Genomic DNA, 17476 nt, shown 5'->3' with positions numbered 1-17476 from the left:
GTTTAATGCTGTAGCTGAAGGTTCTGCTTCAGTTATTTAAAGAATGTTTGAGTGATTTAGAGGTTTGTTTTATTCAAGCAAGTCTAGAGAGTTGGGGATATGGGCTCCACCCTTTGTTAGATGAATGACCTTCCAAAGAGGCAAGACACAATGGCATCTGTAGTGGAATTGACCATTGAAATGGGTGTGTTTGCTTAAGCTTAAACTTAAACTTAAGCTGGAGCTGTCAAGAGTTCCTGTGTCATGTCATTGGTCTGCTCCGGATTCTTTATTTGGATCTTAAACAGGTGTTTCTTGGATTAGTTTGTAGGCAAGCTTTGTTTAGCAACTAGCTTTTAAAAATATATTAAAATAGTAATATATAAAAAGTTATTTAATATTACCTAACTGTATTAGTGTTGTTAATATTTTGTTTTATTAATCATCAAAATAAATCAAATAAATGCAGCCTTGGTGAGTATAAAAGAGTTCTTTCAGAAACATAAAATATAAAAAAAAAAGTCTTGCCAACCTCGCAATTTTGAATGCTAGTGTATTTACATGTCTGTTGGGTGATGAGAAACTTGGTCCGCTCAAAAGAGAAAGCAGAATAGCTGCTGTTATTCTTTTCCAAATACCAGAAAATTTTATAATTTAATAAATATAGAAATAAAATTTAAGAGTGTGGAGGGAAAATATTATTTATTATAAAAGCTATTTATTAATTATATATTATTATGAGCCATTTAAGATCTTCTTGAGTGCATTGTGATGTATATTGGATATAGTAAAACTATGAGTAACATTCTTCTATCATTCATAAGGAAATTGAAAGGAGAAGACGTGCTGAAGAAGCCTATAAAGCTGCACTGACGGAGCTGAAGAAGCCTCATTATGGAGGACCAGACTATGAAGTGCGTCCACAGCCTTTCCATGTTTGGTTCAACACACACTCTCCATTCCAGACTGAGATATTCTCTCTGTGCAGGAAGGACCAAACAGTCTGATCAATGAAGAGGAGTTCTTCGATGCTGTGGAAGCTGCATTGGATAAGCATGACCAGATCGAAGAGCAAGTAATGATCCAGCCATTATCATTTCAAATTAATTATCACTTTTGCGAAGCTTTGTATTTATAAGGCATTAGTCTGAAGTACTGGCACTCTTCACATGTGATATGGATTTCTTATACATTTGTATAGCCATTCCATTAGTTATAATGGCTCCATTTCCATGAAATTGACTGTTTGATTACATCATCATGACTTTTGAAGTGTAAATATATACAGAAGGATTATGTTTGTGCTTGCAGTTATGAAGATAAACTGGGAAAACCAAAGCGGTCAGAGTAGCTTAGCATTTAGCTAACGCGCTATTGAACTATGGTACTGCTGCTGTTGTCACCTTTAAGGTCCTCTAAACAAGTTTAGCCAAGTCCACAAATTTTTGATTCACACATACAAAAAAAAAAAATCAATTTTACATTAAAACAGCACATTAAAATTGCGCTGTAGTAATTTAAAGTCTGTAAGTCATTTAGTTAGTTAGTTTAGTAAAGTCAGATTGGTTATTTTTGACCACAATAAAGACAACTGTAACTATATCGTTTTATTAATCATTCTAATTCTATGAGAATAGTGAGGTTCACACCACAGCTATAACAATAACAACCCAGAGGAGCAGCATACTTTAATATTACATTTTTTTTTTTCCCAGTTAAATGATGATTAAAAACATTGACAGTCAATCAGAATCCACTTAGAGCTTGAGTCATAGCTAAACAGAGCATTTAACACCCGTTGGTTTGGTTGTAAATGTGCTTAAGTAAGAACACACTCTATACTGTTTAAAGTCTGGTTTGATGTTAAAATCAAAGTTTTCTACCAATGTGATGATTAAAAAATGGCAATTTTCATCCTTGTTGATATATAAGCTGACCACTAGTTGAAACCAGAGCTGATAATGAAGGTTGACCCCATTGACTTTTGAGGAGAAACAGATGGACCACTGTCCACAAATGACTGTTCATTGGGATCCAACAGTCAGGAACTACATCCAAAGCATATTTACAGCCAATTCAATTCCATGTTATGCCTATGTCCATACATAAAAGTTGCTGTCATGTTTTGCAGTCCCAGGCAGAAAGGAGCAGAGTATCTCGACAGATCTCCCTCACTCCAGACACCTATTCCTCCATCAGCACTCAGAAATACTCGACTAAGGTAAGACAGACCACTCTGGCTCACCCACACAAGCGTACACACTCCTACACAGTGTGTAGGATTCTTCACTTTATCAAAGCACATTTGCTTCTTCGTGACTAATTATGCAATTCTGTCATTGCTGATGGTGGATCTGCTCGGTGAAATCTTCGGGGCTTTTACATTTGCAAAGCTGCCTTTGTTCCTCCAGTCCTTCCTGCTGAAGTGTGATTTGCGGTGGCGGTCTGCTCTGTATTCTCTGGGTGATGATGAGATATTTATTTTCTTCTTTTTCCCTTGACCTGTTTCTCTCTGGCTCTCTGTTTCTTGGGTTCAGCCTCACAGCCATACTTCCTCCTTGTCCTCCGTTGACCTCATAAGTGCGTCCGATGACGTGCACAGGTTCAGTGCTCAGGTAGATATATGACACTACACTCTAGTGTGGATGAACTGCAGGCGTATGATTGTTCTGAACTTGAATAAATGTAACGAATACATTTTTTGCTTGTTTACTTTAGTATATAAAACTTTATACCTCTTGTTTTGCTCACAGGTTGAGGAGATGGTGCAGAGCCACATGACTTATTCTTTACAGGATGTGGGTGGAGATGCTAACTGGCAGCTGGTTGTTGAAGAAGGGGATATGAAGGTGAGGCAGTAGATTCTTATTTATTTGACAATTTGAGCTGTTTCTATGGAAGCTGGTTTCCATATCAGAGTAAAAAAGAAAGAAAAAAAAAAAAAAATATATATATATATATATATATATATATATATATATATATATATATATATATATATATAAGATAAATGAAGATTTATATCTTATAATTTGTGTTTTTTGTTTAGTTTTTTTTTATATTATATATATTATATTATTTTTTTTTATCTTCATCTATGTTCATCTATATACACTACCATACAAACATTTGGGGTTGGTTAAGGTTGTTTTTTTTGTTTTGTTTTTTATGAAAACATTTTGAAAGAAGTTTATGCTCACCAAGGCTACAATATATGTTGAAACATACTGTAAAAACAGTAATATTGTGAAATTTTTGTAATAAATTTTATTTATAGCTCTGATAAAGCTCAATTTTCAGCAGCCATTACTCCAGTCCTCAGTGAGCCTTCAGAAATATTTTGTTACATTATGAATGTCTTTACTGTCACTTTTTAAACAATTTAATGAATCCTTGCTTAATAAAAATATTTTATCATTGTATTTTCGTATTTTAATTATTGTATCTTTTATTGTAATAAATAAATAAATAAAAACTGAACAGTTGTGTGTGGGGGTGGGTGGTTTCTGGTTCAGTCACAAAACAGAAGAATATGCAAAATAACCTTTTTGAGTAAACTATCCCTTTTAACCCTTTATTGTTCTCTTTTCCACTAGAGGTTGCTGTCATTCAGGCCATCGTTTGATCTATTTGCAGTTCTGACATTATTAATGCTCAGAAAAAATTAATATGTTAGAACGTATGTTTTTGCAGGTGTACAGGAGAGAGGTGGAGGAGAACGGCATCGTTCTGGATCCTCTCAAAGCTACTCACGCTGTCAGAGGGGTCACAGGTCACGAGGTCTGCCACTACTTTTGGGATACAGCTTTTCGGAACGACTGGGAGAGTATGTTCACTTCAATGCATCATTTTGCCTTTTTGATCTTCTAATCTTATATTATGAGAATGTAGTTTTAGAAATAGAAATCTTAATAAAATGCTGTTTCTTAATTTAATTTCAAAATATGAAAAAACAGCAACTGTTGAAAGCTTTCAAGTGGTTGAGACACTCTCGGATAAAGCAGTCATCATTCATCAGACACATAAGGTAGAACACTTCCACTATAACACATTCACTATTGCATCATGGGTGATTTATTAGATTTCTGATTTTTTTTTTTTCTTTCTCTCACTACTCTGTTGCAGAGGGTATGGCCTGCTTCCCAGAGAGATGTGCTTTATGTATCGATTATCAGTAAAATTCTCTCCACCAATGAGAATGATCCAGACACCTGGCTGGTGTGCAACTTCTCAGTGGATCATGACGGCTATCCAGTAAGTACCAGGACTGCAGAAATATCTTTTGAAAAGTTTCTTCAAGCAATTTGATATCGTAGACGCATATTATTCAACATTAGCAGTATACAGTAAGCTGTGCATCAGAAACTGTCTTTTTCCAAAACCATGTTTTCTCCAGCCCTCTGCTAGATGCATTCGTGCCAAAATCAATGTAGCCATGATCTGTCAAACCCTAATCAGCCCACCAGAGGGAGACAAAGAGATCACCAGAGACAACATCCTCTGTAAAATCACATATGTTGCCAATGGTAAGTCTTGGGGGTGTTTGGTCCTCCTAATTGATGTTTGAAACCTCCCAAAGAATTCAAACTAAAGGTCAGGTTGGGGGTTTAAATGTACATGCGAAGTTTGGGTTCAATAAAATTAGTTTTTCTGAAAGCAATTAATACTTGTATTCAGCAAGGAGGAATTTAATTGATCAAAAGTGATAGCAAATATTTACATTAGATTTTTTAATCGTACAAAATATTTATTTTTTAAATGTTGTTTCTTTGGACTTAATATTCATCAACGAATCCTGAAAAAAAAAAAAAAAAAAAGTTTCACGGTTTCCGGTGTTCAACATTGAAAGTAAGAAATGTTTCTTGAGCACCAAATCAGCATATTAGAATGATTTTAAAAAATCATGTGACACTGGAGTAATGGCTTCTGAAAATTCAGCTTTGCCATCACAGGAACAGATTACATTTTAAAATATATTAAAATGGAAAACAGTTTATTTAAATTGTAGTAATATTTCAAAACATTTTGTAACAGCATTATTACAGTAGTGTGTGTGTGTGTGTGTGTATATATATATATATATATGTGTGTGTATAAAAAATAAATAAATAATATTTTATATATATATAATTTTTTTTTTTTTTAATGTTATAGCAATATGTTTTTAGATATTTTAAACATTTCAAATTTTTCAATGACCACAAAAGTTAGATTAGTTAGTACTTCACCCTAAAAAAAGCCCCCATGTGTTCTCAATTATCATGTTGTCCTGATCACTGGAGCATTTTTTTGTTAGCATCAGTCAAGTAGGTACATTGACAAAGCATGACTCTCATTATTTAATTATAAAATGTTATTTTTTCAGTTTCCTGTTATATACATATATATAATATATTTTGGGGTCAACTGTGAAAATCATATATCATTTGCACACTGGGTACATCACAGTTTGGATTGCAATCTTTATTTATTATATGCATGATCTAAAATATATCACATTAATGCTGTGTTCATGTAATCCTAAAGTAAATCCTGGTGGTTGGGCCCCTGCATCAGTTTTACGAGCCGTAGCCAAGAGAGAATATCCCAAATTCCTCAAACGCTTCACCTCGTATGTTCAAGAGAAGACCAACGGTGAGGCTATTCTCTTTTGAGCAACACCAGGTAAGTCACTCCTTTAAAAAAAGCGACTGTTTCTGCTTCTAAATTAAATCGCATTGCACGTTTATTCAAAATCTGTTTTTCTCTTCTTCCAGGTTGTTCAATCTACATTTCCAGTTTGCTTTCTGACTCGAATGAAGAAACGCCTTATTCACAAAATTCTACCATCACTCACAACAAAGAGCTGCTCTGCCCAAGTGCTCTTGACACTCTTCAGAAACCTTTTCAAAACGGATCCATACAGACTGAACAACAGCGGTACACCAACACCAAACATGGTACAAAGTCTGTAAAAGCACCTTTGACAAGTACAAACACACTAGAAAGACCAACGCAGCCTGTTCATCTTTAAAAGGCCTTACTTGTTTTTCCCTAAATGAGTTTTGTTAAAGTGTTTTACATTGTTGTAAATATTTGATCATAGTTTTGAGGTCTTAATGAGATTATATATACTGTAAACTTGATGCCTTGATCTAATCCCAGCATTATCTCAGCTGTACGTGAACGTTTTTCACTGGCCTTGTCCAATAGCCATTTCTCTTAGGAAGACCCTTTCTAGCCCTGATGATCAAGATGACGTCAAACTTCAGTCTTAAGATCTCTTGTACAGTTAGTTAATCTAAATGTTTAAGATTATTACATGTGAAGGCATTACACATTTTTATTCTTATAATTCACAAATGTGGCTTTAGGCAAAGTGTACATTTATTGGGAGCTTCTTGTATAAGACTATAATCAAAGGTTAGGGTATTTTGGTAGGCCTGTGAAAAGTTGGTAGTGACTTAATAGACCATAATTGCCTTTCTTTTCTCTTTTTATTAAATTTTTTTTCTTGTTTTTAAGTTTGTTTTTGTTTTGAATTTCCAGATGTTTCAAAAATAATCATTTCTGCAGATAGGTGGCACTTTATTGCGCACATGCCTTTTTGGGCCCTATAACAGCAGTTTAGACCACGTCATTCCACTTCTGGTTCATCACTACCTATTGGGCTTCCATCTAAAAAATCTATGTAGAATTACTGCAGTTGTGCTTTTGAAAGAGAGGGAATTGTAACATTTCACTGTTTAATGTCACTTTCTGTGGTCTAATTCACTATATGGAGGAGTTAATGTATCGAGGACATTAAGTATCACTAGTCTTAAAGGGACAGTTTGTCCAAAAATGACAATTCTTTCATGTAAAATTGTTTTCTCACCCTCAAGTTGTTCCAAACCTGAATGACTGGCTTTCATCGGTTCAACAAAAAAAAATATTTTGAGATGTTTTTCTCCACACAATGGCCATCAATGGTAACCAAATTCTGCTTGGTTACCAACATTCTTCAAAATGTTTTTGTGTTCTTTTGAAAGTCATTCAGGTTTGGAAAAACGTAAGTATGAACTATCCCTTTAAAAAGGCTTTGATGTCATGATTTCTTAGATGATCCATCATATGTTGAATGTGTGTTTTCTGTAACATTGTTTGCACTAAACAATCTGATGTTTTTTTTTTTTTTTTAATCCCACCATAGTCTTTCCAAACTAATACTTGAGTTCAGAATGCCTGATTTGAAGTAAGGTTCAAGTTATACATTTATTGCATCACTTGCCTGCCACTACAAATTTGCTGCTGCAGTTCTGCTTCAAGCACTTTTATATTTAGATTAATAGTGTGAAATGACAGCAAGAACAAGAAACTTTCTGAACTTTGATTTTATTTTGAGATTGATCTACAAATGTTGTATGCTTTTTGGAAAAAAAAAAATGTTTTGTAAATGACTTCTTTCTACATGTATCACCAATTTATTAATGAAACCAAATTTTATGAAACAAAAGCAAAACTTTCACGTTTTCTTTGTTAATCTCACTTAAGGGTGATTTTCTGTGTTGTTGAGGTTCATACAGGAAGAATATCTCACTGTACAGTGCAATAAATGTTTCAATATCCTATGAACTCACTGTACTGTGTACATTAGTGTGGGAACATTTCCAATCACTGACAAACCCATGGGCCGATATGGCATCATGTGCATGAGATAGGGTTACTATTCAAGATAAGCATGAGGGGAGGAGTAACACGGTTAGCGCTCTGAGATTAACGTGTGTGTGTGTGTGTGTGTAAAGCCCGTTTCATCCCTGCCGGTCTGTCTGGGGCCTCGCTGAGGTTAAACCAATCAGCAGTCAGTGTCCTGGTGAGATGTGATGCAGGGCGAGCTGATTGGCCGGCTCGCACTCTGGTGAGACAAGAGCCTATAATGACGTTGCCTCAGGAGAACTCGAACATCTCACCACCCTCAGTTCTCAAGCACACAAATAACCTCAAAATCTAACAGCTGTGCTTTTTTTAGTACTGAACTATTTTTTTAGCTTGTGCTAGAGGAGAACTGAAATTTTTTATGGTTAAATTCCTTGATAGATATAGTTCATCTTCATGTGTTTTTTAATTCTATGATTCATTTGATGCCTTGTTTGGTTCTAGGCTTATCACTTCATAAGAGTTGAGCTCAATTTTTAGCAACACAAAAGAAATTGCAATGGCAATATACTGTCTTTATGCAAACTTTAGGCAAAATTCACTGTTCATGTTATTAGTGTCCCTTTTTTTTAATTGGTTAACCAGTGAATTGAAAAGAAGCTAATCTAAATTCTAAAAATCCCAAAAAGTTTCTGATAAAGTATCTACAATATTATCTCATCCCTTTTCTTAAACAATGTTTTAAAAGGCTGTAATCTTTATCATTTTCTATTAACCTTCTCTTTTGTTCAAAACCTATATTTGAACTGTTTGAAAGTTGATTAAATCATTTTGTCATTGGTTGAGGATATTAGCTATTGGAGCTGATCTATTGGAGCTGTAGAGAAGGAATGTATATATTGGCAGGACTTTAGTTTTAAACCTTGAACATGTTCTTAGTGTTTGTGTTGTATTTTAATTGGTTGAAGTTGCCCAAGTGAGACAGAGAATATGATCAAGCAGAAGTCAATGAATTCTATATTTTCTTTTTATTATAAAAAATATACAAAACTTTTGCAGTTTATTATTTATTGAAGAATTTGAATTATGCCTTTAGGAGTGGGAGGGGGAGGGGGGAATAGCAAGCTTCCTTTCAATGTCTTCAGCATGAAACGTACATGTCTAAACAGCCACTCTTTTCCATGACACAAAAACCAGAACCAACTGATTAAAAGCCATTTCAAGCCTTTGGAAACATGCAAGGCGTTAAGTTGCGTATTGTTACATGTTCAAACACAAAGAAATAGCTAAATGAACAAAGAACTGAAACATTATGTGGAATGTAGCACCTTTTGAAATATGTGTGCCGTCATGCCGTAGCACAACCCTTTTCAGTTACAAAAGTCATTCAATTCCTGTGTCATAGCAAAATAAAAAAAGCAATTTACATTCTGACACAGAAAACATCGCAAGCACTGCTGACGGCTTCATTTGGCAATTTCGTAGTAGTTCTGTAATATTCTACATTTGTACCAACTAGTGAATCATAGTACTTGAAACTCCTCTCTGTATCGGTACTGTCCTATGCCATTTCCCTTTATAAGTGCAATGAAGAGTAAACTTTATCCTTCCCTTTCTGTCTAATGTTGCTCTTTCCAGTTGGCAAAAAATTGGCAAAGATATGATCCCTGTCGCTATCCCCAACAAATAATGAAGTAAAGCACGTACTCAGCTTTAACCCATCCAGTCAGTCATGTATGTGACCTGAACTATATTGATTTTACGAAATAAGTTAAATTATGTGGCCTTCTGTATCTCTATGTACTGGCTGATTTGCTCTCCATAGCAAGTTAAGCTTAACAAAGCAGGTCCGGAAACAGCCATTTCTGTTCTGATATGATTTAGAAATATTGGATCTAGGCTTGTGAACACGGCTGGTCTTGATTCCAGCCTTTAATTTCAACCAGTTTACTTTGAAAGAATGTCTGTAGTTATAAGACAACTCATGTTTAACAGATCAGGGGAACCATGAACAGTCGTATGTCTGTATTCCTTTTGCTGGTCTTTAAAATAATCTAAATTACTAATCACATGTGCCTTAAACTTGGGATCATCTTTCTTTATGGGCCTTTTGCATCTTCAACAGCTGATGTCTCAAGATGCCTGCTTAGTACATGTTCCTGGAGCGTCTTGCAAATTCACTTTTGATCTATAGCCAAAAAAAAAAAAAGAAGCAATTATACAGGTGTTTGCAGATGATAGTGTCTTACAAAACATTGTCAGAATATAATTTTATACTATAATTTAATTTGTAAGATTATTTTCTTAAGATAATGATTATCAATGTAATACATGATTATATATAACTATACACGATTAAAAGATTCATATATTATTATAATATATTTTTTAAAGATTTAATGTCATTTGATTACATTTGTTGATTAGGATTACATGAATCAAACTGATTAGAAGATACATTATATTACAATGTTTATAATTTTAGCTTATTAGAAATTAGAGATTTTTAGATAAAGATATTAATATATAAATTAATAATACATTAAACCTTTTACATTATATGTGTGTATATGTATTATTTTAAATTTTAAGCTTATTTTTAGCTAAGAGATTTTTAGATAAAGATTTTAATAAACATATATATATATATACATACATACACAGTATATCAATAATAATACATTAGAATGTTGTATTCATATATAATAAACTTACCTGTTGTGAGTCATGTGACTTTTGACCAGGTGTCCAGCAGCGAGTGCAGACATGAGTGACAGCTCTCCAGCAAGCACGGTAGCACACACCACCTTGGCAAGCTGTCGGGCATTTTCACCCGGGCACTCCTGATTGGCACCCAGCACACCTAACATCTGACAGGAAGACAGAGAGAGAGAAAAAACTGCATGAGACTGGCTATCAGAGTGGCTTTATCAACTGTGCATCCACAATGAAACTAAAACATACTTCTGTTTTTCATATGTGTAAAATATTAGATCTGGTATCAAGTACCTGTAAACAAGCCTGCTGGGGAGGAAGGTTAGTGCCTCCACCTACAGTGCCCAGCTCAATGGAGGGCATAGTACAACTGATATAAAGATCCTCCCCGGTAAGGCCTGAGGCTTCCATGATAGTGATACAATTAGAGCTGCCCACTGTCTGCGCTGGGTCCTGTCAAGGACAAATTCATTTAGTTAATTCACTTCTGTATCTACCATCTGTACCACCACTATATAATCTTATCAAAATCATACTGTAAACAATAACTTTTATTACCTGTCCACAAGCAATATAGATAGCAGCTACAATGTTGGCGGCGTGAGCATTATAACCTCCGATGCTTCCAGCCATAGCAGATCCAATCAAGTTCTTGCTGATGTTGACATCAACCAGAGACTCAGTCGTCGTCTTTAAAATCTGAACAAAAACACACTTGCGTGAGACTTTTAGTCTGGACTATCATTTCAAAAACGAATGTATGTCCTTATTCAATGTCAACAGGCTCCCAGTATGCAGCTTTTGCAGGACATTTTGTAGAATATGATGAGGTTTTGTACCTCTTTGACAACTTTGGCTGGGATGGTGCTCTCACACACCACTGACTTGCCCCTGCCTTCAATCCAGTTGATGGCGGCTGGTTTTTTGTCAGTGCAGTAGTTTCCACTAACAGCCATAATTTGAAGCTCTGGAAATTCCTCCTTCAGCCTGGCAAGAGCCTGTTCTGTGCCCTGGTGACCAGAGAGAAAAAAAAAATATTACTGCACGAGTTCTTCATAATAACTCAGAAATGAGTCATGGCAGTTTATTTCAAGATCACTTTAATATACAAAATGACCATATTTCACAACATTTTGTCAAATTCAGCACTTGCGTACTTTTGAGATCATGTTCATCCCCATTGCATCTCCAGTTCTGGACTGGAATCGGATGTATAGATTACGACTCGCCAGGCCAATCAGAAGCTTCTCCAAACGTGCAAACCTACAAACACAACACAAATATTTTACATAATCATAATTTAAAACAACTTCACTATCACACTAAATCAGTTCACTGAAATAGTCCTTTACCTGCTGGTCTGGTCAAAGGCCTCCTTGACGCTCTTAAAGCCCTCATCGCTTTCCAGCCAGGCCTTGACTTCAGCCGCATGACAGGCAGAGGGCAGGCGCACCACCGGCCCCCTGGTCATTCCATCTGCAAGAACACGACTATTGGCACCACCTGCCAACTGCGGAAAAGCCATTCACGACAGAGCATTAGATTAATGTGCTTTACACTAGACATTATGCAATATTATATTCAAATGGCCGTGAAATGAGTTCAGCTACCCTTTGAGAGCAAAAAAACGAAAATTTTGCTTACTGCAATAGCTCTGCAGCCTCTATTTGTGCTGGCAACTAGGCAGCCCTCAGTTGTTGCCATGGGGACCTGAAACTGCTTTCCATCCAATAACAGAGGACCAGCAACCCCCACAGGAACTGGCATGTAACCGATGACGTTTTCACAACATGTTCCCATCACCTGGAGTAAAGAACAGGAAAATGAATGCTGGACATTGAAGGTTACAAAATTTCTGGAGTGCTACCAAGTTTTTGCTTCCTAGACCAAGTCAAAAGTGCCCACCCCCAAAGTATGGTGTAATGTATGGTAACAAATTGGTTATGACATATGTGTGACCTTGGTTATACCCATTGTTTGCATTGCTGGGTATATAAACATACAGTACATATATATTAAGTATTTTTTTAAAGGAAACATAATTAATAATTTCAGGAAGAACACATTAAATTAGTCAAAAGACACTTCTAATGTTACAAAAGATTTCTGTTTTAAATAATTGCTGTTCTAAAAACAAATCCTAAAAACATCACAGTTTCTATAAAAAGCCGTTTTCAGCACTGATGAAAACTTCTTGAGCAGCAAATAAGAATATTAGAATGATATCTGAATGTGACACTGGGCTGCTGAAAATTAAACTTTGCCATCACAGGAATAAATTACATTTGTAATTAATAATAATATTATAATTCACAATATCACTGTTTTTGCTGTCAAAAATCAAATAAATGTAGCCTTGGTGAGCATAAGAGGCTTCTTTCAAAAACATTGGATCTCATCATATTGGACAAAATGTAAACAATTTTTAATATGGAAAGGTTTTAATATTAGTGCATCCCTAGTGTGTTCAAATCCATAAATCAGCACTAATTAAATTATGTATGATGTAATGACCTGATGTCTTACCTTTGAGTAGTCATAGTCTTTATAAGGCAGGCAGGTGAGAGCTGTGGGCTCTGGGAATTTGGGGCTGAGCATTTTTCTACGGATCATCACCCCTCTCTCAGGGGTTTCCATCATGGCTTCCAATTTGTAAGCTGGGATGTGCTTTGAGTTCACCAACACGATCACCTCTTCATCGCTGAGGTAGCGAGCGCCCATCTGCAGGGCCAGAAGGGGTGACACTTAAACACACATACACTGTGATTATACTTGGATTTAGGTAACAGAAGTCTACTCTTGGAGGTAAACGGTTTCACTACATGCTTCTGATCTTGTCTAATGTCATAAACTAATTGGCTAAGAGTAAGAGTGTAAAGAGAAAAAGGAAGATCTCATTAGAAACTACATGGGTCAACTCTGAGGTAAAAAATAACTACAGGTTTCAGTCCCACAGTGAACCCAGAGTTAATCTTTATGCAAGAAAGAGAACAACAGTATCGATGTAGAAAGGGATATTTGACAACGCTCTTACATCTGGGTTTTTCAGAATGGACAGACAGTCTTCCACAGGTCTGGGTTCAGCAGGTACACTGATCACAGTCTCTGACACATTAACAATTTCCGTAGTTTCATCCTCTCCCAAAACAAAAGTACTTTTATGCTCAGGTTCTTTTGGGGCAGGCAGGGGCCGAATCACTAAATCTGAAGGAGAGAAACTGCAATTAGATTCCACCGTAGAGTGTTGGGTTTGCAGAAAATTAACACAAATGTGTAAAGGTAAGAAGAGAATACCTCTTTCCTCTTTGGTAACAACTGGAGGGGGAGTTGGAGTTTTCTCAGGCTTGCTGGAAAGGGGAACCTCTTTCCTACAGCACTGATCAGGAGACCATTTCTGAGAGAGCATGGAGCTTGGAGTGGGGACTTTCAGGGACAGAGTAGACTCCATCTCCACCTGCTCGAAGAAAATGTACTTCACAGCCAGGAACAGAGCAAGACCCAGTGTGATCACCTGCTCAATATCCATGCTGATCATCCTAAATGCACAGAATAAAATAGTAGTCACATGGTATTCTTGTTGTTGTTATTATTATTAACAATGCACGATATATCAGTACCACACTATTTTTAAAACCATTTATTTATTGTATCTATTGATTTTGGATAATTCATTGTGCATGCTATTTCTCCTATTTTTCCTATTTAGATTATCTTTGCTATTATTTAACACTCACTAAACTGTAATCTTTAGAAAAAGTAACAATTAAATAACACTGTTAAATGCAATCTTTAGCAAATCTCAAAATACATTTTTATGTCAAATTTTCATGATGTACATTTATACTGTGGCATATCTATAGTCAAATTGATACATAGAACTATGAATTTTGAACTACTGAACTATACAAAGAATTTCAAGAAAACCATTTCCATCATTAATGGCCAAAAAAAATTGTATTAATTAAACAAATAAAATCTATGAAGTGTGCCTACCTGGACAGGTAAAAGTGCCAAAGGGGCATGTCTGGCTCAATTCTCTTGGGCATATTGTCATTCAGGCTCTCTCCAACTTGAGGAAGATCAAGAGTTCCATTACTTGACGTGGGATCTGCAATCCACCGGCTATGAGCATGAACCATGACCAGGCCAAGAGACTGCAAACATTAGAGATATTAAAACCATCAATATAATAAATCCCAGTAATAAAAGACTGTAGTGTTTTTGGTTCAGTGCGTACCATGATCATTTTGACTCTCTGTGTGACAGGGTTAGGCTTGTTGTCCTCCTCCTCCTCCAGAACTCTAGCAAAGTGACTCAGCTGCCAGATGGGACGTCCCTCCCTGCTCTCTCTAGACAACTATGTGAAATAGTCACACATTTTAGAATATGTTACAGTCTTCTTATGTGTACTGCACTGAAATATGCTTACATACCTCCAGCACAAGAGAGACGCAGGCCGGGAAGAAGGTCATGAACACAAAGTAGTTAGCCAGGACAGACATGCAACCAAAGCAGCACATGATCTCAAGCTGTCGCACACCTGCAGGAAAACAATGAAAAGGGCAAAATAAAGTTCATTGCTCCCAAATTAAACAAATTTGTTAAATGATTTTCTGTCTCATGTGGAAGGGTTAAGTTTACCTGACATTGTCCCCACACCAATCACCAGACACTCCACAAGGGCATCAAGTGTAAAAGTGGGTCCTAAAACAGCCATTCCTTTGGCAATATTCTCTCTCACCTCGTCCTGCAGGACAGTCAAAAAAGCCATTTACAAAAACCAGAGACTGATTAGTCATGTTTATTTAAACTTCAGTTTAATGTAGATGAAAAGGTAAAGTACCTGTGAGTTTGAACTCAAAGCAAACTTAGCCAGAGCACATGCTTTGGAGAGGTCAATCAACAGCAGAAAGAATGGCAAGGCCTCACTGGGAATATTAAAACAAAAAAAATAATTTACTTGATATATTTACTAACTCTTTTCCAAAAAACAAAGCGATACTTCTAAGATTTCTAGCGAGAGTGATATAAGACATACTTGAGGCCTGTAAGCTCCTTGTCCAGGAAGTGAATCACAACTGTGCTAAACACAAAACTGGAGAATATTGTGAAAAGTCCTGCAATGCCTGAAAAAGAAGTATTAATATAAACATTAACACTTGTAAGTCATGCTACCTCACAAACTCATTTTTTTAAACAGGTTTAAAAATTACAACTTACCCAATATGTATTTGGATCCCAATTGTCGAAGATTTTGGAATTGAAAGTAAATATAGATGATCGCTATGCATCTTGTGATTGTCAGGATAATGATATCGCTGCTTAAGATTTGCTGGAGACAAGACAGAGAAATCTTTAGGAAATTTTAGGAATAATAGATATAATAGATAGGAATTAGATTAATTAGAACTATACATTAACTGCCACCATGGTGTAATTCGTTTAACACACTGTACCTCTTCCAATTTGGGGCAATCAAAGTTCCAGCCACAAATCTGGTTATTTCCAGTGAACATATTCATGGACATCATGCAGATGGTGAGAGTCACAGTAGCCACAATGACTTCCCAAGGATGGGAGGCCACAAACAGGCCGTGGATTCGGAAAAGTCTCGTCAGCATTTTTAAGGTGTGTTACAGTCACTTACTGTAGATGACAGAAAGCGAATGGGAGAAAAGAAACTTGTTAAACAGGATTACAATGGCATAATTATGAATTACAAATGCATTCTGACACCGCAATTTCAAGCCCAAAAAATATTAATTTCATAATGACAAAAAAAAAAAAACACTTCTAGAGCGTAACTTTTATTTTAGTTAAATAAAAGTTATTTTTGAGTTGTTTATAGAAATGGTCTTTATTACCGAATTTACATTGTACAACAGTAACATCAGATGGTTTCTGTATTTACTGATTGTGAAGACCAATGATCAGATTATTAATCACCGATTTAACTTGTCAAAATTATTCATTACATCTAATATTAAATAGAAAACGAATTCTTTTTGTATGTGCAAAGGGATGATAAGGTGTTTTCAAAAAATAATAAAACAATTTTTTTTTAAGTAGCTTATTATAGATAAAAGCTGAGTCACCTCATCATTAGATATTACAATAGACTCTTTTTATTAACCATTAATTTAAATTTCTGTAAAATTATATTATATTATAAAATTATATAAATAAATAAACAGAGGAAATGGAAAAAATATTTTTATCTGATCTTTGCATTAGCACACAATGATCCTGACTTAATGTTCTAGTTTTAGAGCCTACATCACCAACAATGATGATAAAACATGAATCACTGATTCAGTCATGCCGAAACGAACTGAAAGAAATCCGCATTCGATCATGGACAACACTGAGCAGGCATTATGTCTAAAATAAAAGCTATGGCTGGCTGTAGGTCTGATGCAGGCACTTACCAGTAAGGGTCAATGAGGGTTAGAGAATTAGTATCGTTACACCAAGAGCAAATCACTGTAAAATCCTCCACATATGCGGCTGATTTAATAAAAGCCTATAGATGTTTTCGCTGTTATAAATTAACATTTAGGTGTGCTTTTCATGATTAGAGCGGCCGAATTAAATAAATATAAACGATATCCCGACGTCTGATGAGGACTCCAGTCGCCAAACCCGGCATCCTCCTCTAAAGCTTATGAAGCGATGGCATGGCTCTGCGTCAGTCGAGCGAAGAGCCAATCAAATCCTCGAACCATACTGATGCGCAAGAAAGCCACGCCCACATTCCTGCGAATGGTGTTGAGGGCGTGTCCTGCCGGAGGACGCGTGATCTGGCCATCATTTAAATGTGTGTGAGGTGTGTGAACCTTGGCCCGGCCTTCACCGCAAAAGCTATCCGACCTTGTAACTATAATAGACCCCACAGCTATAGGAAATTGAAATATAACATTTTCTTATAACACCGCTAATTAATCTTGGCTAACCTTTTTTTTTTTATCAATAACAATAATCTGATCTAATGTAGGTTTTGTTTCAAGAAACATTTTAAAAAATACTATAAAATAACAAATTAAAAAATAAATAAATAAAATTAGTAGATGTTTGGTCTGAAAATACTTGTGAACGTTTTCATATTACAAGCGTTTTGTAGGCTTATACAGCTTCATTTCAGATCTCTGTATTCTTTTACTGATTTATA

The 17476-nt window shown here is 35.7% G+C and overlaps 2 protein-coding genes across 6 annotated transcripts in view; one reads left to right on the top strand and one right to left on the bottom strand.

Moving 5' to 3' along the window:
* cert1a (ceramide transporter 1a) overlaps positions 1-7160 on the top strand; it is a 28096-nt gene extending 20936 nt beyond the window's left edge. For 2 of the 4 annotated variants that reach the window (XM_058775044.1, XM_058775043.1), the window contains exons 8-18: positions 804-893; positions 968-1054; positions 2111-2200; positions 2517-2594; positions 2733-2828; positions 3673-3805; positions 3936-4006; positions 4105-4233; positions 4376-4505; positions 5506-5643; positions 5736-7160. In XM_058775044.1, the coding sequence (XP_058631027.1) occupies positions 804-893; positions 968-1054; positions 2111-2200; positions 2517-2594; positions 2733-2828; positions 3673-3805; positions 3936-4006; positions 4105-4233; positions 4376-4505; positions 5506-5633 (1032 nt within the window). In that variant the 3' untranslated portion in view covers positions 5634-5643; positions 5736-7160. The remainder of the gene's footprint in view (positions 1-803; positions 894-967; positions 1055-2110; positions 2201-2516; positions 2595-2732; positions 2829-3672; positions 3806-3935; positions 4007-4104; positions 4234-4375; positions 4506-5505; positions 5644-5735) is intronic. The other 2 variants (XM_058775047.1, XM_058775046.1) reach the window with 1 other exon arrangement.
* Positions 7161-8602: 1442 nt separating this feature from the next.
* hmgcra (3-hydroxy-3-methylglutaryl-CoA reductase a) lies at positions 8603-16988 on the bottom strand. 2 transcript variants are annotated; one of them, XM_058775041.1, is made up of 20 exons: positions 16737-16987; positions 15765-15954; positions 15529-15640; positions 15347-15434; positions 15152-15236; positions 14950-15055; positions 14742-14848; positions 14546-14665; positions 14302-14462; positions 13603-13844; positions 13343-13512; positions 12835-13029; positions 11953-12111; positions 11661-11818; positions 11466-11571; positions 11148-11318; positions 10867-11007; positions 10603-10761; positions 10309-10463; positions 8603-9781 (listed from the first exon to the last, which is right to left on the bottom strand). In XM_058775041.1, the coding sequence occupies exons 2-20, from the start codon at positions 15927-15929 to the stop codon at positions 9727-9729; spliced, it is 2655 nt and encodes an 884-aa protein (XP_058631024.1). In that variant the 5' UTR covers positions 15930-15954; positions 16737-16987; the 3' UTR covers positions 8603-9726. The 2 variants fall into 2 exon arrangements, with proteins under 2 accessions (XP_058631024.1, XP_058631023.1); XM_058775040.1 differs by having other exon boundaries at positions 13343-13844; positions 16737-16988.
* Positions 16989-17476: the final 488 nt, after the last annotated feature.

The sequence above is a fragment of the Onychostoma macrolepis genome, chromosome 05 (genome assembly GCF_012432095.1).
Source record: "Onychostoma macrolepis isolate SWU-2019 chromosome 05, ASM1243209v1, whole genome shotgun sequence".
Classification (NCBI taxonomy): domain Eukaryota; kingdom Metazoa; phylum Chordata; class Actinopteri; order Cypriniformes; family Cyprinidae; genus Onychostoma; species Onychostoma macrolepis.
Note: the sequence above shows the minus strand (reverse complement) of the source record. Positions and strands in the feature narration are given on the sequence as shown.